At 45.8% G+C, this 21,375-nt stretch overlaps 2 gene segments (V, D, J or C); both read left to right on the forward strand.

The window, feature by feature from the left end:
• The first annotated feature begins 10,405 nt into the window (after positions 1-10,405).
• Positions 10,406-11,929, forward strand: LOC124523828 (T cell receptor gamma variable 4-like). The segment is given in 2 exon segments: positions 10,406-10,521; positions 10,610-11,929. Coding segments are annotated over 2 exon segments (534 nt in total).
• A 5,044-nt stretch (positions 11,930-16,973) lies between these two features.
• Positions 16,974-21,375, forward strand: part of LOC124523395 (T-cell receptor gamma chain C region C10.5-like) — a 30,297-nt gene continuing 25,895 nt past the window's right edge. The window contains 2 exon segments of the C gene segment in view: positions 16,974-17,109; positions 17,501-17,576. Of these exon segments, the coding sequence occupies positions 16,974-17,109; positions 17,501-17,576 (212 nt within the window).

Consider the following 21,375-nt stretch of genomic DNA (forward strand, 5'->3'; position numbering starts at 1 on the left):
GCCACCTGGGAGGAGCCCTGGCTGCTGGAGGGCAGCACTGCCCAGGGCACACAGCAAGCGTGGATACATTGCTTACAGAAACCGAAAAAAAGTGTGCTGGAGTAAGCCTAATAGTCTGGCCACGAAGTTTGCAACTCCTTGGTTATCCTCTTAAGATCGCTTACGGGAGCATCGGCTGACTTGTTCAGCTTGAATGCTAACTGAGACACTACGCTTAAATCTGTGCAGATTGAGAGGAAGGCCAGGTACCCTGAGGCTCTTTCAAAGGATATCTAAACCTTCTCTTAGTTTCCTAGAATCCAGCAGATTCCCTGTCCCCTGGGAGCTCAGGTCTGACACTCAGGGGGTCTCATGCTTGTAGGCCCGGCCAGAGTTGTGTGTTTACCTGGCCCAACATCCACTGCGTGGGGCTGCTCTTAGCCCTGGGGAACACATGTTGATAACACTGGAAAGCCCTGGGAAGCCGGTGCAGGGCCCGAGCTCCTTGTCCGTAAGACATTGCCACCTGGCGGATGCCCCTCTACCCTCCCGCCCCCTGGATAAATACCATTAAACTGTGTCCTGTGCTCTGCTCTGCAGAAACCTGCCAGGGACCACCCAGCAATTTCTGTGGCTTTTGATGATGCCACCACGCGTCTCTAAACTCTAAGCCCAAGAAAGGAATTTTCTTGTTTTCTTGCCTGATTGTTCCTTTGTCACCTTCACTAATTTTTCTTCCTGCTGCAGTGGGTGCTGGAGAGGGGTGTCGGCTGGGGCGTCGGGCGGGGTACATTATCCTCGATGGGTGGGTGTGTGTCCCAGCTGTCCAGACAGTGTTTGCTTTGGAGCGTCTTATTGCTGCCAAGTCCGCATGTGCGTTCGTTCATTAAACATTTGTCAAGCTTTTGCCAGGTGTTGGTTACTGCACACGGGGAACCACATTACTGAGACTCTGCATCAGTGAACTTCTTTCAAAATTCCCCCTTATCGCAGCCCTGAGGGTTCCCCCTTTCTTCGGAACCGCCCCCTCCTGGGCTTCATGTTCCAGATGACAAACCCCTGAGTCCCGAGCTTGTACTGTCATCCCTGCTACCCGGTGTAGGAATGGTCCCCGTCCCTGCCAAGGAAGACCTTGATCCTTGTTGCCCCCCTCACCTCCCTGCTTCCCCTCTTCCCAGTTTGCGGGCAGGCCCTGGACTAGCTTCCTTACCCTGATGTCAGATGTACGGCTCGCTCTCCTCTTCCTCCTACACACACACACACACACACACACACGTGCATGTGCTAATGATGAATATCTGCGTTTCACATCTAATCCCCAGGTCTCTGCTTGGCTGTCAGTATCCTCCACATCTTCACCAATACGTGTCTTCTGCTCCCTCAGGGGAGGCTCAGCACTGAGCCACGTTGCCGTCCCGCTGCACCTCTACACTGCTCACCCTGGTGCAACGCCCCTTCCCTCTTGTCCCGCCTCCTCCACTAGTTCCTCCTCTGCCCTAAGCCCCACGGTTCTCTGATTGCATTCCGTGTAAAGTGATGTCAGTTACCCTTCCTTCTCTCCATGAACTGAGCCACTCTCTACCGACCTCCTCTGCATTCTGAGTCTGCAGGATGGATGTTGTGTACAGGTGCACCGAGCGAATAAACGAGAGACTGAGAGATCCATGAGTTCAGGGACGTGCAGAAAAGCTAATCCAGAGCATGGAGTTAAAATCTGAAGCTGAAGATCACAAGAAATGATGGAATTCTTTTGTGATACTGGAGAGGGGAAAGCTTTCGTACACAAAACTCCAAAGTACACAAAGTATGTGGCTGAAAGGAAGTTTGAGCACACTATAGAGAAATTTTATGTAATGAAAAGTACTTTAGATAAAGTTTAGACCCATGATAGAGTAGCTGAGGATATTTATATGAGCCAAGACTCACAAAGGAGAAAGATCCAGAAGACATACATTCATTCAAGTCAAGTGATTAATAACATTAGTTACTACGATCTTAAGTAATTTTAATAATTTATCATTTTCTTTATTTGTATTTGTAGTATCAATAAATTACTGTTAATAGGAAGTATGATAATAACTAACAATCTTGATTTGCCAGACACTCTCCTAAGTGTTCCACGTGTATTAAATTGTTTAATCCTCACAAACCTGTGAGGTGTGGGCTGATTTCCCTTTTCGCAGACGAGGAAGCTGAGATTCAGTGCAATGAGAACCGGGTCCGGTCACACGGCCAGGAAAAGTGGGCCCGGCCGTGGGCAGCCTGGCTCCTCTGGGTGCTGTAGCCTCTGCCGCCGGCCTCCTTTCTGCTGCGCCCAAAGGGCACGGACGGCCAAGTGTCCGAGGCACAGACTCAGTGGATGCCAGGTATGAAAAACCCTCAGCTTCCTCATCAGCAGCCCAGGGCAATAACCTGCTGAAACAATGTGATCCTGTTTGGTGGCCATCAGGTTGGTAAAAATTTCGGTGTCAGAAAACATGGCATTGGGTATTTATTGAGAATGTGTATGTGTGATTCCTGGAACCATTGTCCCCAGGATGATGTTCCCAGGGAAGCGTGACTCCCAGCATGCAGAGACCCTAAGGTGCTGGTGCCAGCCTCACTGGTGACAGCCAGTATGCACAGCAGTGCCTGTCGCTGGCGGTGGATGAATCAACGCAGTGGCTGGGAGCAGAGAGGAGCAGTGAGCTAGGTGTACAGACAGATGGGCAGACATGCATTCACAGAATGGTATGCCATTTACAGAGTGGTGAACATGCATTATTCACAAGCAATTTTCTGTAGTTTTCACAGGTACATAAGACACCAAACATATAACAATTCTGTCTTGGGACGCCTGGACAGCTCAGTCGATTAGGCGTCTGATTCTTGATTTCGTCTCAGGTCACAATCTCACGGTTTCCGAGACCGAGCCCCGCGACAGGGTCTGTGCTGACAGCACAGAATGTGCTTGGTTTCTCTCTCTGTCTTTCAAAATTAATGAATAAACGTTAAGGAAAATCCTCTCATTTGAGGCTGGAGAAAAGGGGAACCTCCAAAAAGAAGACACTTACCTAAAATCACCAAGCACACTGAGTATACAACTGGTAACAAGTTTCCTGCTGCTGTATTTCCGGGCTGTTTTACTCACTATGCTGTCTTTGCTGTCAACAGACTTCCCTTACCTGAGGAACAATATAGAGGACAACATGTATGACATACCTGGAATGGCCAGCAGGGGGTGCTAGAAGCCAGTGTAAGTAACTGGATGCACTCAAAATAGTGTATTTTTTAAGCAGGAAGTGCAGAACAGAAAACAAATGGGAAGTATAACAAGATCACATTTTTGCATCGAAAGACCGATCAATGAGGACAGAATTTAATCCCTTAATCACAAAAAGACAAGCAGGTTGCTGAAGACACAGGCTTTGAGAGCCTGGTAGACTAGAAGTTCTTGCTGTGCTCTTTCTTAGCTAGGCAATCTCAAGTAAGTTACTTACCCTCCCTAAGTCTCTGTCTCATCTGCAGACTGGGATAAATAACACCTACTTTATGCAGGGAACGAATCAACATGTACATTGACATCCAATAAAGCTTATGTGATATTACTTAATGGATCAATGATGACTGTTATGACCTTTAAAAAATTAATCTCTCACAAAAGGCAATAAACTATTAATTCACAAGTGCTGGAAAACTCTCTACACATTCTGAGGTCCAGCACAATTTCCTGAAAGACTGCTCTTCAACAATAGCTTGACCTCTATGCGTATAGGCATGTGAGAGATATTCTTGAGTTCTGCAGTCTCTCTGAAATTTTCTTTGTGGCCCCTACTCTGTAGAGCTTAAAATAAATTATATATATATATATATATATATATATATATGGAATGGATGGTGTGACGGGTTTTGTACTTTCTTAGATGTGGGTTTGAATCAAGGCTTTATTACTTACTTACATGACTCTGAGCAGGTGAACAGAACAAGATGTTATAACTACCTTGACATGTTATTTGAGGAATAGATTGTCATAAAAATTACACTGTACTTAAGACTGATCGCGTTTATTTACAAAGCAACCACCTTGGCCCAATCCCTGGCCCTTGGTGGATGATGTCTCCAGAGTAAGCATTACTATCCCCATTCACAGTGACTTTCCCAAGGACACACATCCTCCAAGTGGCAGGGCTTGGACTGGACCTGTCATTCTGTCCTTGTCAATGTAATAAATCTTCACAGACTCAGGAGGTGTCATTCAGAGCTTTCGAATGTCCCTGTTGGGCAGCTCCGTGCTGAGAAGGACCTCTCCCCTCAGCCACCATGTGTCAGATTACAGCGTCGGCTGCTCAGAGAGTGGGGGGGCCCCTGGCTGGGCCCCACGACTGGACCACTCACCAGACAAGTGGGTCTGGAAGGCTGGCCACACGTGAAGGCATCTGAACGGGCAGGTCCCTACAGGCCTCGTGCACCTGGCAGCCACGGAGCCCGTGGGAAAGGCAGGCAGGATGTGGAGCTTTGGCTGAGGTTTCCGGGCTGCCCTCAACTCTTCTGGAAAGTGCCCTGGCCCAGCCCCGCCCCGGCACCAGCAGGGGACAGGGCTGGTTTCTGGGAAGCTGCCGGCGGCCCCGAGCAGCACCGGGCCCGGGAGAGTGAACTGGGCCCTAGCGAGGCTTCCTCTCTCCCCCACTGTCAGCCCCTGTTTTAGTCCAGTGTGTTCAGTAGTGACTTGCATAAAGTCACGTTACCATCCGTGTCCCAGCCCAGACTGCGTGAGAATTCTGTTCATGACAGTTTCTTCTAATCTTCTATGCAAGGAACACAGTATGTAATTCAGTGTTATTGACACTCTGATAATAATATTCTAAAACATATGGTATCTCATACACGTATATTAAATATATAGCATCTTCTAAGCCTTTCTCCAAGTACTCTCCATACAGAGGCACGTGGTCATTATGAACACTACTGATCTGTGTCACTGTGGTCACAAAACAGCATAGAGAGACCCATTTCAAGGTCCTGATATCGTAGGACATTCTAATAATTCATGATAGACTATTTCTCACACTGTCACTAGGTAACACCTCACAACCAGCTAATAGAAATACAAGGTGTGCATGCGATGACCTTGTCCCCCAGGGCAGCAATGTTGGGGACAGTTCTATCACTGCCATCATCGTTCTGATCACTTGATATGTGGCAGGTGCGATCATCAGGAGACACCCAAGGAGTAAACGTACATTTGTGAGCTTGCGCCCATCCTGCCCCCTTAGCACAGACCACAGGCCTGCATCCCACAGGCCCCAGGGGACAGAGAAGAGAAGCAGAGAGAAGAAGGAACGATGGACAAAGAGGCTCCTATGAAGAGGGTGCTGAGAGGACAGGAAGTGGTCATCAGAAGACAGGGAAATGCACAGAATAAGGAAGAATTTCAAGTAGCTACTGTGACCATTGAAGGAGAGGTAGAGAGAGAGAGTGGAAAGTCAATAAGAGAGAGAGAGAGAAATAGAAATAGAAACTGGGTGTTAGAGATGGCCAAACAGATGTAGGGAGACAGATATACAGAGACAGATAAGAGACATGTAGAGAGAAACAGAGAGAGAGGGAGAGAGATCAGGAGGAGACAGAGGAGAGATAGAGAGAAATAAAGAAGGAGGAGAGCCAGCTGGAAAGGGAGATGTGGAGAGAAAGACGCAGAGGGACGGACGGCAACAGGAAATGAGAAAGGCGAAGAGCTAGACACAGTGAGGGAGACAGAGGGACGTCAGGAGGGGACAGGGACACAGAAGGGCAGCGAGAGCAGCGCCAGTGCAGGTGATGGAGCTGTGACCCCACCCCCCGCGTGACACGTGTCTGAATCCAGTGTCTCATGAGGGGCTGCAGGAGGGCGATTCCCTCCTTCTCCAGTTCTCTCTAATTTCTCCTGCACATGCTGGTCCTGAACCCATGAAGTGAAGCTGTCGTTCGTCAGCTCTGTGCTGTCCTGAAACATACTTTGTATGGAGACGGGCACGTACGTGGTGACTCTGTACTGTTGTGTCATTTCTGGCTTCAGTCATTTCTCACCTGAGCCCTGGTGCTCGTGGTAAGAAATGGTGTTTGATCCCACAGCATCGATGCCAGGAGTGCTCAGAGTTCCGGGTTATTATGGCTTTCACTTTTCTCAGTGGATATCTACAAAGGGAGTAATTTTTAGAGACAAGGATTCAATTATAGATCACAGTTTTGCTAATCCTTAAAAATTGTATATTTGCATTTTCCCCTTATACTGACATCTTGCTAAGTAACACTCTCAACATGAATTTAAAAATATGAATATAAACAAATTGTAATCACCACTAACAACACTAAGCCCACAGGATGCAATTTAAGATTTTTTCATTCTCTCTCTCCCCCATCCTCCTCCTCTAGGGCACTTTGTGCTCATGAATAAACTCTGGGGCCAATACTGCCCTCTTTTCTGTGCTGTAGCTTATAGCTTCTTTAACATTCTGGTGGAGGAGATTTCTCACTACTTTTCTTGTTTTAAGGATTCTCTTTCTGCTCTAGGTGATGGTAGTTTTATACTTTCTTAATTTTGAAACCATGCCCCATCTGGCCCAGCAGGGATTTTCCGGGACCGCAGACACTCACACTTGCCTGGGACAGTCGGCTCTTGGAGCTGTTCCTGCAACAGCCTTATGTCCCCTGCACGTGGTCCCTGAGCAGAGGACGGTCAGCCAGAGTCCCTGCCCTTCCTCCCTTCCCAGCTTCTGCGATGACACCTGTTATTGTACAACCATCTATCAGGTGTGAGGTGCTAGTTCAATGTGGATTTGATTTACATTTCCCTGAATTCCAGGTAAACAACAAAATCATTTGTAGTTCATGTCCAAATATTGCATTGCATTTTGCACTTTCCTGTAAATCTGACAACCTTTGTGAGGCTGCCTTTTTACTTGAGGAGGAAATTCTCTATCAAGTTAATTTGTTATGAGTGCACACACACACACACACGCACACATTTACCCTTGAGAAGGGTCCAATGCAGACCAACATAACTGATCCTAATTTCTTCTAATAAAGCTGGTTCAATGATTATCAGATTTGCTCAGCTGTTTTCCAAAGTTCAATGTGAGGAATGTCTTAAGGAGCCTGACAGTCGTCATCTGTTGACTGGGAACACTAATGTGTGCCTCACAGAATTTTACAACTCTCAAGGGTTACGAAAGTAACGTTTATGTTTGAAAAAGGGCCTGGTCCCAGCCTTCACATGTAGTGGGTACTCTGATGTAGTTACTGAATTAGAAATGACAGGTCCACTCAATGTGATGTGTTCACGGTACAGAGGAGGGATGGGGGGGCGGGGGGGGGGGGAGGTTCGAATCCTGCCTCAGCTGCTCATGGTTTTGTAATATTGAAGGAATCACCTGTTTTGGGGAGCTTTAAAGATGAGAAACAATGAGGCGTCTGGAATGAGGGTTTTCTTCTTCAGCTTGAAGTATTTAAAGTTCTGTGATTTTATAGCGAAGTGTGAATGTCCCGGATGCTACTTACGACTTGGTTTTAAAAGGGACTATTAACCTAACAAAAGAGAAATATATTTAAGGAAAAATGTGGATTCAACACAAAGTGTTATAAACATGTAAATGGAAGAAAAAAGGAAGAATATTTTATGGACAGTCCACTCATCAAAATATATCAATGTGTTTCCTCTTTTGGGCTTTCGGGCTTGTCCCGTTCACCGAAAGTTGACGTCATGTCTGCATCCATTTATTCCACGTGACCAAGGGAAGCGGTCACACTGGACGAGATCTCAGACTCTCTGCGGGGCGGAGGGGAGCTGCCCCAGGTGAGGCGAGCACGCCAGCCTCTCAGAGGTTAACCGAGCAGGTCCAAGCTTCAGCACCTGGCCCTCTGCACAGGGTCTGCCTGAGTCCACACCTGCTGTGACCCAGCCGCCTCTCCCCTGGGGCTGAGGTCTGGGGCCATCACAGCAGATTCATTCAGGCAGCAGTGGGATGACCTGGGGGGACAGGATGTCCTGCTCCCTCAAGTGCAGCGTAATTTCTCTCTTCCTGGAGTCAGTGGGGTCCTGATCAGAACCCTCCACTCTCCACATAAGGGTGGCTACTCTTTCTCTCCTGCTGAAGAGTTTTCCCTATTATTTCTTTAAACATGAGCATCTTTTAAGAAATATGACCTTTAATGCCACTTAGAGAAGAGGAGGGACGCCCCACAGCAGGAAGAGTAGAGGAAAGGTGAACAATGGTCACCTGCTGACATACATCTCCAGGCCCAGGATGGAGACACTCCTGCCCAGGGTCCCAGGTCAGCAAGCAGGACAACACCTCACCAACTGAATGCTACATATCCCTGTCAATGCTGCCCTTGACCAGAAACAGTATATCCCAGCCAGCCGGTCCCCATCACCAGGAATCTGTAATGATTTCCCTGTTCTAAATGGGATCAGATATGCGACCCCAGCCAATCAACCTGAGCCAAAAGCTCTCTCCTTATTCCCTCAGTGACCTGCTAGCCTTGTAGGGAGATCCCTGAACCCCACCTAATCCTGCTTGTTCCCCCTTGGCTGCTTCTAAGGCTCTATAGACTCCCTCTTGCCCAAATCCCTGGGGAACCGTGTCCACTGCTTGTGAGGCACTGAACGCCCCAAACCGTGGATTATTCTTCTTTCAATAAAGGACATCACACTCTACAAACTAAATTGTTTCACTTTTGCCATTTGACACACCCAAGAGAGTATTTGGCTGGAGGTTTGGGGCAGACTTCATTACCCACTGAGCCTGGTGAGCTGTTGAGAGACTTTAATGTGAGTAGTATTTGAATAAAAATGGTAACAGTAATTGAGAGAAACAGACTTTTGAATGCTGACCATGTGAAATAAAATTTATTTTCAGAAAACAGTAGAAGGTTGTGGATTTTCTCCCCCAAAGTAAGATTTTCTCATTGGTGAAAATCTAGAAAATAAAGAAAGCAGGAAGAAAAATGTCACCCAATTTCTCACCATCCACACTGCTCACCTTCTATATTGATACTCTTTCCACCTGCCGTTTTGCTGGTCAGATGTCTCCCCCATTGTCACTCTCTGTTTCACTTAACACTTTAGCACAGCTGCCCTAGACACCTGCTGAGGGTCTGAATGATGGGCCTGGAATATTCTTTTAGCAGAGCATCTACTCAACACTTCACCATCTCAGCACAACCTCAAAGCCTGCATTTTGGGACACTTTAGCTTTGAATCCCGGTTATAGCTCAGCATGTCTGCCCTCCAGTTTTACCAGGAGGAGGAGCACGGGAGCTGGGTCTGGTCATGGGTGCTGCAGGACCCAGCCCTCCAGCCCAGCCAAGTCCCTTTCCTGGCTGTCCCCACTGCCCTCGCCCTCCAGGCGGTCAGCCTATAATGAGTATAACGAATTACTATAACTATACCCAGGAAGCCTTGGTATACTTGCCATAAGTGAAAAGGAATTTTCGTTCCGGTTGGAAGTCAATGCTATCTTTATTTCTCACGCATTTCCGGTGCATTCCTCAGCTGACCCCTCACAAGGCCCCGCCTTTCCCATTTTTGAAGATCTGACCCTGGGACTGCAGGACCTGGTCCCACCGCCTGGTCTACACCGCCCCTGGGTCGATGCAGGCTTCTTCCTTTGGATGCACACACACACACACACACACACACACACACACACAGGTGTGCCCACACAAGCCCACATCCTTTTTTTTCAAAACTAATCCTATGCTATGAGAAAACATCTACTGCCCAGAAAACATCTACTGCCAATAGTCCAGTGTTGAGGTGAAACACCCGTCCCCAACATTTCCTGAACCTTGTCTATGCACCTGGGACAGGCTACACGCTTTGCTCACATTTCCTGTTCACTCTGCCTGCAAACGAACGAGGTCCCTTTTGACAGATGAAGAACAGGAGGAGAAACAGCTCGCCCACGACTGCACAGCTATCATGCTATGTGAGGGCACTTAATCTCCTGATGCCACCTCTGGGGACAATGCTCCAGTGCCCGCTTGGGAGCCCCGTGCCTTTTAGGCGGGGATTGCTGCTCTGCTTGTCCCTGCCCCCCAGGGAGGCTGCACACCCATTGCTCTGTGAGTGCCAGGTGGCCATTTGAGGCTTGGGATTTGTCTCCAGCCAGACCCGGCTGTCATCCCACCTGATTCCTCTTAGGCATGCAGCCTCGAAAGACACTGAGCAGAAACAAATTAGTGCTGTGCTCCATAGTCCATGTCGAATCAAGGATTGCTATTATTAGTGGTGTTTTTATTGCACCAAAGCTCTTCCGTATTCTCAGCACCCTGACCGTTGGGGGTTCCTCTCCCCATTTTGTGGTCAGACCTGTCCCTGCCCTCTGGCTCCACCCTCCAGCCTCTCTCTCTCTGTCTCTCACCAGCAGGTGCCTCGGGGATGCAGAGCTCAGACCCTAACCCACCTAGTCAGTCTCCTTCCAGCAGGTGCCGCTGGGAGGTCACCCTGGGCTTCTCTCCACCAGCGGGGAAGCAGAACCATGCTGGGTCCCCTCGCCTTCCTGTGCGCCCTCCTGTTTCCCGGTAAGTCCTGACTCCCTCCCCGGTGCGGGTGCGTGGGGTGCCCTGAGGCTCTTATCCTTCCCTGTCTCACCGCTGTCCCCCCTCGCAGGTGGCGTGGCAGCGATCAGTGTGGAGCAGCCAGCCGTGGTGGTGGCACGTGCAGGCAGCTGGGCCACGCTGCCCTGCAAAGCCAGCACCTCGGTCAGCTACATCCACTGGTACCGCCACCAGGAGGGTATAGCCCCCAAGAGGATCCTCATGCTGGATATGTCCAGCTCATATGTGACCAGAGATGGTGTCTTGACAGCAGACAAGGTCCACGCCAAGAAAGGCAAGGATAGCACAAGCTCTAACCTGTTGCTGCTGGAGCTGGCGAAGAGCGATGAGGGCGTGTATTACTGTGCTGTTTGGGAAAAGCAGAGCACAGACTTATGGGAAGCTCAGGTCCTTGAGCAAAAAGTCCCCAACTCCCAGGGTGCTCCAGTCCTGGACTTTCCATGGGTGCTGGGTCCCTGGGGTTTCCTGGGTCAACCTACAGTACCCTGGACACTGGAGGACACCCCCCTCCGTGGGTCCACTGCACATGACCCGGGAGGCTAAGGAGCCCCAGCTCACAGGCTGGTGCAGACCCAGGGGGCTGTCCCGTCTGGAGGCACTTTTCTAAAGATCGTCCAGGGTGAGCTTCTGAAGCATCTGGAGCAGGATCTGAGCTGCTCAAGGCAGCAGCCACGAGCACCAGGCACCAGCCCAATGTGGCTACTGAGCACTTGAAATGTAGCCACTGCACTAATCCATGCCGCCATGGGCTGCTTGTGTAGCATATTCTGGAGACTATAAAAGACAATGAAATATATCCTTAAAAATTTCTATATTAACTGCACACTGAAATCACACTGAAATACTATTTTGGATATCATTCACTAAATAAAATTTGTGCTAGAATTATTTCTTTAACTTTGTAACTTATTTATTTAACCTTGTTTTTAACGCAGCATTTAGGGAATTTTTAATTTGTGTCTCAAATTGTGTCTAACACTTGCTTCTATTGAGCAGAGCTGTGCCAGACTGACGATTCAAGAATCTGACCATCTCCAATGAAGAATGTGGGAATAAAATATCGTGCAAATAATTTCAAGGCCGAGAGACTCTCTGGGGATTCCGCACAAAATGGGTGCAAACCGAGACTGGAAGTCAGCTCCTGACTCCAGTTTCTAAGTTGCCACCTCACCCACTGCTGGTTCCTGTGCAGAGAGAGAGAGATTCCTTGATCAGAAGCCCAGGAAACAGTGTGGCTGACTTTGCAGCACCCTCACCCATGCCTGTGAGGGGAAATGATGTGGGGGAAATGATCCTCAGGGCAGGTGCATGCATCAGCCCTGGATGAGACCCCGGGCCCTCCGCCTTCCCCTTCTCCTTGAAAGTGACTCCATATGGGATTTGGGGACCAGCTTCCCTGGACCTTTGTTCTCTCCTCCTAAAGTGAGGAGGTTTAACTGCTACAGTTGTGTGACTGATTTCTGTATTAAAGCACAATTATACCAAAAATATATCACTATGTTCACTAACTTCTAATAAAGCTAGTCAACCTCTTGACCAAAAGAAAAAAAAAAGAAAAAAGAAAGAAGAGAAATTAAGGAAAAGAAAAGCTATTTACTGATTCTCCAGCCCCAAACAGAAAGGCCCTGCTGTGTGGGGGGAAGATAAAGCTCTCTGAGGAGGTCTAGCTGAATTAAATGCATTTTCAATTGAAAATTCCAACTTTATGTGACACAATAGCATTGGCAAAAATGATTAATGGAAGGGAAGTCTAAATGATTGGAAGTTAATTGGTTTCTCAGATTTGCTAAATCTTCCTCCATCTCGATGAGCTTCTGTTTTTGTGGATGAAGATTTGTATTTAAGACATGCCTGTCTGTGAAGGAGCCCAAACCACATCTGGACCCTCTACTGAAGTCTTGGGTCAAGGTTAAGGCCTCCAGCAAGTGCAGGAAGTGTGTGAGGGGGGGAGGGTTTGAGGGGGCAGAAAGTCACCTTCCCTCCCTCTTGGGGGTGGTCCCCCATTTGTCCTCTCCATTTCCTAATACAACCCAACCCTCTCGTCTTGCTGCACCTTCTCAGTGCCTGACTTCACAGAGGGGTGACTCTGAGATCTGATTATTATCGTTTAGTTAGAGAGAAGTGAGATAAATATGAAGACACTCTCATGAGAAGTGATCCCAAGTCCATGTCAATCTCAGTTTTCCACGTGGATCCATTGTGCTTTTGATGTGCAGCCTGAGAAGACAGTGGCCTTGTACAGGGAGGAAACACCCCCTTTGTGGAGGAAGAAACAAGTCTATGTTTGGAGTCATTTCTTCCTCCTGCCCTTCTCCTTTTGGCTAAGGTGAACTTCACCCAGGACACTTTGACCACACATAGTAAAGGCCAACCAGCTCTGCCTTAAGTAAAGATTATTCATTACAAGGTTGTTTCAAGGCTGATTCATGAAAACACTAAAAATATCTTATTGGAGTATATAGGACTGAGTATAGTAGGGCCTCTATCTCTGTTGAAGTGAGATTCATATTTTGAATATACTGATGGGCTCACATTACCTCAAGGGTAAAGGACTTTGCATAGATGGCTGCTTGAAAAATCCTGATGATTTGGGCTCAACTCATTTGTTTCATTCCTGAGGTGGGTGAGACACAATGCTTTTGAGTAATAGATGCAACATTATAATTTCAAATCAATGCTGAATAAAGTCCAAGAACACCTCAAAAATCACAATTTTCCTAGTTATAATATCCAATACCAACTGCTCACACCCACCAGTACTGTGGAAAAGTCGTGTCTGTTACCTCAGAGTCATCTACTAGAAATTGCACTTCTAAAGATTTCTACGCCCAACTGGAAATCCATGTTGACTATTTTTTGGGTGCTTTTTATGGTTCACCCTCAGAATGGGTTCAGGGACACAGCCCTGGGTAGAGGAAATGGCATAACTTTGGAGGGGTCACTGCTAAACATTGGGATCATGATAGTTTTTACGATGTCATTTCTATACCCTGATTTGTCACGTAGCCAACTTGCATTGCTTTTGAATTTTATTTTAAGACGTATTTTTGAAAACAATTCACATGTTACTTAATATTAAAAATCTTGCATATTACTGAGCACGTAGACAGAACATGTGACATCCGATGGTTAGAAAGGCCTGAAACGGGCTGTGTCATGATCATTTTTGTCCCCTCTTCTCGAACAACAACTTTTGCCTCTGTTACAAAACAAAATCCGGTTTTCTCTTTGGATCCCCACTGACTCCATCGGCCTACTTAGAGACCAGGTCCATTCTTGGAGAATCGGAGTAGGTACTTGGGCTGAGTGTGTCTTTTCCCCTGTGGAGGACAGACACCAAGTAGTACACACAGTGGCACAAATAGTCTTCTCATTAACGCTGTGCTGTAACTTCTTTGGTTTCCTTATGTCACTTTTGTCCAGACGCAGAGGCAGGAGTGAGATGGTCCCAGCAGAAGCACACACACTGTCGCACACAACCCTGGTTTCCTTCAGCAACGTTCTTGGACACTTTTATTGCCTGAAACACGATCTCCTAGCCTTCTTGGAAGGTTGCTAGAAAATTGCCCTTGCGTGTTCTTCATCTGGAGACTGAGAAGAAGATAGACTTTCAAGTAGGACTCTGTGTGTCTCCACTTTGGGGGTACAGATTTCTCTCCCAGTAACAGGACAAGGGTGGATGTTGTGGGGCACAAAGCGTGGATTCTGTGAAACCTGTTTCTTCCCCAAGATCAACACGCCATGTTTCTCCCCCCTGCTCTGTGCCCCAGTCCCCAGGGATTATGCTAATGGGCATCTTTGCTCTGATATGCATTGACTGTTGGTCAATGGAAGTTGAAGTTCAAAGAAGCATCACCATGTCCCCTACAGAAGCATTTTTTTCGGGCATTAGATGGACGTCCAAGCCTTTGGATATAGGGTCTTGGGAGAGAAGAAATAAATGCCTCCCGTGGGTTAATTGGTATAAAAGGGAATGGCCACTTCCACTTGCACCTGTATTTTCCTGAGCATAACCCTCTGTCTCTGGTATAGATGGCCTTATGTGTTGGCCCCTGTGAGGATGCAGACCCCCTTCAGGAAGGGAACCCTGAGCTCACTCTGCTCCCACCTCCCAGCCTCCTCCTGATGCTTCCACTGACTGCTTCCAAACAACAACCAGAGAATAAGGAAACCCACCCATGCGGTCCATGAGGGTCCACCTCATAATGCCCAGGGCGAGGTAAAGAGAGGCGGACAGTCCATCTGGACTGGAGCAAAAGAATGAAATCAAGCAGACAGTCAGATAAGTGGGTTATATTTGCCTCCAAGTAAATAACACAAGTTGGAGACTCAGGAGAGTTTAGTTCCTTTCATTTCACTTTCCGCAAAACCACCAAGGTCCCATCTCTAACAGAACAGGATGTGCTTTTCTAGTTGATGAACATAGCAGAAAGAAGCATGTAGATTATTTGTAATGCTGTCATTCTTCAGTTAGATTAGGGATTCCAGGTATTTGTCGAGTTATGAAGTAAATCGTCATCACCTAAGCAGGACAAAATTAATAACTTACAGAGATATCTGTGTAGATAAATGATTACAGTGCTTTTTGACACAATATTATGATGAATCCAACTCTGTGTTCTTGACGTCCTTTAATAGAATAATCAATTGTACAGCAGTGAAACCATCCCAAATCTTATTAAAAGAGACCAGAGAATTGTCTTCCACCTTCACAATGTCAACTACAACCCAGCCTCTCACCTTTGTTATAATTGATCTATCTTTTCTGTCCTTCCTTACTTTACCTTCTTGCCACCTTTAAGTCGCCATTGACTCTTTCAATCACAAACTGATCATTCCTATGTATAGCAGTTCTGCTGTCTTTATTTTCTTTTAACTTCTAAATTGAAGTTACAGAGTGATTACCCAAACTCTGCAGTTATATTCTGAAAGTGGCAGAATTAGCGTTTGTAGCCCACGGGTCAACAGATCTCTTTGATTGCTTTTCATTGCTCGGCCAAGAAAAAGAATTAGGTTCTTTCTGAAAATTAATATATATAGCATAATTCTGATAAGGTTTTAATAATAGGTACATTTTACTGAGAGCTCCTTATGTCCTCAGCACAGTATGAAGCACTTTATATGCTTCTTGTTATGTGATGCCTCGTTATCAGAGGAGAGAGGAAAGAGAGTCTGAGAGCTATCAAAGTACCCACACAGATGTCCCTAAACCTGCCCCAAGTGTCTGGGTTGACATAATTTCCTATTGAGTTATAAATTGACTTTCCTATTGACAATAAATTCCTATTGACTTCCTGTTTGGAGACTGTGTATGTTGAAATGGTGTGATTATCTCAGAGAGAAGTAAGGTGCACAGAGATTTGCAGTAATTGTGAAAGTCTCCCTGTGAAGGTGCTAAATTCAGACCTCTTTGGCTCCACTGGCTGTCACATGTTGTGCTGGATGTGGTGTCTGTCCAGTAGCTCATGTGATCATCACAAAAATCCTGCCACGACCCCTATTTCACAGGTGGAGGAATTGATGCTTGGAGAGAAATAGAAATATTTCCAAACAAATAGTCCAGGCTGTTTCACTGCACTGTTGGGCCACTTGGAATTTTCTGTGTGTTTGTTGACTTGAGAAGAATACACACTGGTATTTGTGAGCAAATACGGGTTGTTCCAGACCTGCCGCCCAGCCCAGCAGAGCCTGGTTGGGACAGTATGTGGGTCACTCATGAAGCCATGCCTAAGGAGTCCCAATGGGCACATATCTGGAAGACTTCCTTTTCAGACAGTCTGTCCTGGAGCCCAGTCTGCAGGTGGGGCAGAAAAGGCTACAAAAAATAACTATCTTCTCTGTTTTGAGAACTTGCTTTAGCAGACAGTATCCTGGGTCAACTACAGGGAGAACACTTAAAACTTCAGAGCCAGACTTACAGAAACAATCAAAATATGCTAGAGGATAATGTTTTGGGAATTTGTAGCTGGCGGTTTTCTTTTCAGACGTACATCGTGTCACCTGGAGCCCTTTCTCTGTTTAGGGAAAACAGTCAGAAATAGCTCCCCCGAAAGTGGCTGGTGTCTGGGTTCACAACAAGCTCATTTTGTCGAATTAATTGTGAGCTAGTGAGCTTGAAAGTCAGAATGAAATGAAAAAGAAAATGATTTGCTTCCTAAGTTTTCAAGTCTCTCATTTATAGAGAGGCAGGCAAGTCTGGAAAACAGTGAGCACAGTTTCACTAGAGGTTCTAGATGCAGAAAAGTGGGGGTATGGAGTTGGCCAAGTTCGCATACACGTCAGAGAAGGGCTAGCACTCGGGGCTGGGACATGATGTGAGGTGTTGGGGAGACAGTAAGAGAATGTATTTTCTGATTCCCTGTCTCTGAGGGTCTTATCCAAGAGAGGATAAAAACTTCCACAGAAACCCAAAGCACATGGAGGGAGAACTTGAGAACATCCGGCTGATGTCAAGCTTCTGGAACACGGCCCTCGAGGAACACGACCAACAGTGGACCAACATCAGCACAGACCAGCCCAAACCAGCCCTGACTGTCCCCACGGGCTGCACAGGTAGGAGACCCAGAGGCTTCTTAGCATCTCTGAGGGGGTCAGGGTGCTGAGGGGACCACCGGAGGCAGCAGCCAGGCTTTGGATGAGAAGTGGCAGGTGGGAGCTTTGCATCCCAAGGCGTGCTGTGAGTCGGTAAGTGTGGGTTCAGGGCTGGTTACTGCACAGGACAATTCAGAGGGAGAGTCTGAATCCAGAGAGCGGGGCCAAGGGCTGGAAGAGGGCGGCAGGGAGACTGTGAGAACTAACTCTCCTCCCGGGTGCAGTGATGGCAGCGGGAGGCAGGGAGACAGAAGGAGGAGGAAGGGGACAAAGGAGACAGAACTAGCCTGAAAGGGGCTGTTCTAAACCAGAGGAAACTGTCTTCAGTTGGTAAGCTTAGTGCCTCCTCCAGCATCAGAAGGAGGAAGAGATGACACGTGTGAGTTCAGCAATGACGACGCTCCCGTCCCCTGCCACGCACCAGAGATGTAGCCTGGGTTTGCTCTAACCACTGCGCCCTGCTCAAGGTGCCTGCGTGAGGGGGGATGGGGCACCAGTGGGGACCACAATCCATCCCATGCCCACCGCCCTCTTTACCATGAGCAGGGCTGTGTCAGCCTGGGAAAAAGTGCCTTCTTCTAATTTTCTGCCTAGGTTGTGCCATGTTTTAATTAGTAAAAAGGAGACTTCTGTGCTATGGGAGGCCCTGCTCAGGAAGTAGTAACTTCATAGAGTTGTGTAAACAAGGTACAGGGTTTAAAAAAAAACTCTGGGGCTCCTAGGTGGCTCAGTTGGTTAAGCATCTGACTTCAGTTCAGGTCATGATCTCACGGTTTGTGAGTTCGAGCCCCAGGTTGGGGTTTGTGCTGACAGCTCACAGCCTGGAAGCTGCTTTGGATTCTGTCTCCCTCTCTCTCTGCCCCTCCTCTGCTCATGCTCTGCCTCTCAAAAATAAACATAATTTTTTTAATAAAAATAATTTAAAAACAACCTTAATCCATGAAGCTTCCTGAGCAAAAAAACAAAAACAAAAACAAAAACAAAAACAAAAGACATACTAGTCTACAAAAAGAATTCTCAAAGAACCAATGAAAATACTATTATTTGAATCTAGGAGCCAAATTTTACATTTCAGAACCTTGAGAGAAAAAGATAGTCATAGGAAAGGTAGTAAAACAACCACAAAATCCTGCATTTGGGTAGACCCTGGGGACCCAGCTTTGGGGTAAGAGGAGGATGAGGTGAGCTGAAACATCTCCAGAACTGTCTTCTGTGGAGCAGAGATGCCAGCCCCCACCCCAGGGATGGAGTGAGGTTATGAGATTAGAAATCCAAATGCTTACCCCATGGTCCAGCAATTGCACTACTAGGCATTTACCCAAGGGATACAGGTGTGATGTTTCGAAGGGGCACATGCACACCCATGTTTCTAGCAGCACTATCAACAATAACCAAAGTATGGAAAGAGCCCCAATGTCCATTGATGGATGAATGGATAAAGAAAATGTGGTATAGATATACAATGGAGTATTACTCAGCAATCAAAAAGAATGAAATCTTGCTGTTTGCAACTACGTGGATGGAACTGGAGGGTATTATGCTAAGTGAAATGAGTCAGTCAGAGAAAGACAAATATCATATGACTTCACTCATATGAGGACTTTAAGAGACAGAACAGATGAACATAAGGGAAGGGAAGCAAAAATAATATAAAAGCAGGGAGGGGGAAAAAACAGAAGAGACTCTTAAAGGTGGAGAACAAACTGAGGGTTAAGGGAGGGGTTGTGGGAGGGGGGATGGGCTAAATGGGTAAGGGGCACTAAGGAGTCTACTCCTGAAATCACTGTTGCACTATATGCCAACTAATTTGGATGTAAATTAAAAAAAATAAAACTAAAAAAAAAAATAAAAAAATAAAAAATAAAAATAAATAAAAAAGACAAACCTCCCAGAACAGAATATTGTTATCCCACGACAGGACTTGGTCAAGATGGAGGGGTCAGAAGTGGAGTCATTACTTTCACACTGCAGCAGCCAATGTTTTATTGGTTTTTGCATTTAATAATGAGATGGCTTTGATAACAATTTAAAACATTACACTGCATATGACACTTAAAATGGTTTTATATTTATATTTTCTTATCTGATACTATTACTACTCTGTGACTCCCTGAAAAAAAAAAAAAACACCACTAAAATCTACTATTAACCATAATGACGATAGTAGTGGCACAAAAACAGACACACAGACCAATGGAATAGAATAGAAACCCCAGAACTAGACCCACAAACGTATGGCCAACTCATCTTTGACAAAGCAGGAAAGAACATCCAATGGAAAAAAGACAGCCTCTTTAACAAATGGTGCTGGGAGAACTGGACAGCAACATGCAGAAGGTTGAAACTAGACCACTTTCTCACACCATTTACATAATGACGATAGTAGTCACCATGGAACAGGGATTCTACAGACCAGGCTGAGACAGGGAAATTCCCAGTTCTGTAAGGAAAGTTGTATTGAAACACAACCTTGACCCTATGCTTACAAATGGTCTATAACTACTTTTACACCACAGCGGCAGAGCTGAATCCTTGCAACAGAGAACCGCAAAACCTAAAATGTTTACCATTTGCTCCTCTACAGAACCCATTTTTCAGCCACTGCCCTAGAATAAGATACTGTGGAGTGACATTTATTTTTATTTTGTGTTTCTCTATTCCCAGTGTTTCCTCAATGACCCTTTGTTACATTTCCACCTTCCCCATATTAACTGTCTTATTCTAGATAAATTCCTTAACATATCTTTGATTCATTTTCCTCCTTTGAAAGTGGAAAATATAACTATATTTACCAGAAGGAACTGTTGAGAGTGACTTAAATAATACATATAATCTTCTCACAGGTGATTGGAGCATGCCTCATGCTCAATATAGGGAGGCATTATATTGCTTATATGGGTTATTTTGGAATAATATAAAACAAAAACCATAACCTGCTCTCTTCTTTTTTTTTAATTTTAAATAATAGAAATACATGAAAATAAAAAACTGTCCCTTTCAGACATTTCTAATACAGCACCTGCCACTGACATTCCTGGAATACAACCATACCTATTCATTTCCTGTCTATGACTGCTTTGAACTACAATGGCAGATGTGATGAGTCACAACAGAGACGTTAGGGCCAAAACCCTAAATGAAATATTGTTATCTGACCCTTTACAGAAAACATTTGTCAGCCCTTCCAGTGCAAGAAAGAATAAGAGAATGAATTTGCAACTATAACTAAAATTCAAGATGTAAAAACAGAAAATATTGATAAATTTCACTACATGAAAATGAGATAAAGTTCTATGGCAAAAAGTAGGACAAGCTGAATCAAAGGACAAATGACAGACCATGAGAAGTACTTACAACCCGTAGAGCACATAATGACCAACTCTCCCCAGAATAAAAATACATTTAAAAATGGAGCTAAAATTGGGGCGCCTGGGTGGCTCAGTTGGTTAACCTTCTGACTTCAGCTCAGGTCATGATCTCATGGTCCATGGGTTCGAGCCCCACATTGGGCTCTGTGCTGACAGCTCAGAGCCTGGAGCCTGCTTTGGATTCTGTGTCTCTCTCTCTCTCCCTGCCCCTCCCCTGAACACACTCTATCTCTCTCCATCTCTGAAAAATGAATAACGTTAAATAAAAAAAATATTTTTAAATGGGGCTAAAACATTTAAAATATCCTGCAGGAAAATGGCAAAGGACATGGAAAGACAATTCAAAAAATGAAATACACAAATAGCTCTTAAACTTCTACAAAGTTACTCAACCTCACTTACAGTAAGATAAAGGTGGGTTAAAGTCACACTGAGATACCATTTCTCACTGGTGAGACTGGTGAGACTGGCAAGAATAAAAGTTTGATGATGCTGTCTGTTGGTGAAGCTGTGGGAGATAGTCACTCATACGTTTCTGTAAGGATGCAAAACACAGCCATTTCATGGGGGAATTTGGGAATACCTAACAAAAGTTCACATGCATTTACCTTTCAGCCTAGCAAAACACTTTTAGAAATTTACTCTGAAGCACAACTTCAACACTATGAAAATATACACGCACAAAGGTATTCATTGGGTAACTGCCAAATGTTGGAAATTATATAACTATCCAGACTCAGGAGGTTGGTTGAATAAATGATGGCAAATGCACACAATGAAGGACGTTACAGTTGTAAAATAGATGTCAGATGCAAGGTCAATTGTAATTTATACCAGTAGCAATTCACAGTTGGAAATT

The sequence above is a fragment of the Lynx rufus genome, unplaced genomic scaffold (genome assembly GCF_022079265.1).
Source record: "Lynx rufus isolate CCGP_SWC_20201006 ecotype Redwood Valley unplaced genomic scaffold, mLynRuf1.p SCAF_4, whole genome shotgun sequence".
NCBI classification, from domain to species: Eukaryota; Metazoa; Chordata; class Mammalia; order Carnivora; family Felidae; genus Lynx; species Lynx rufus.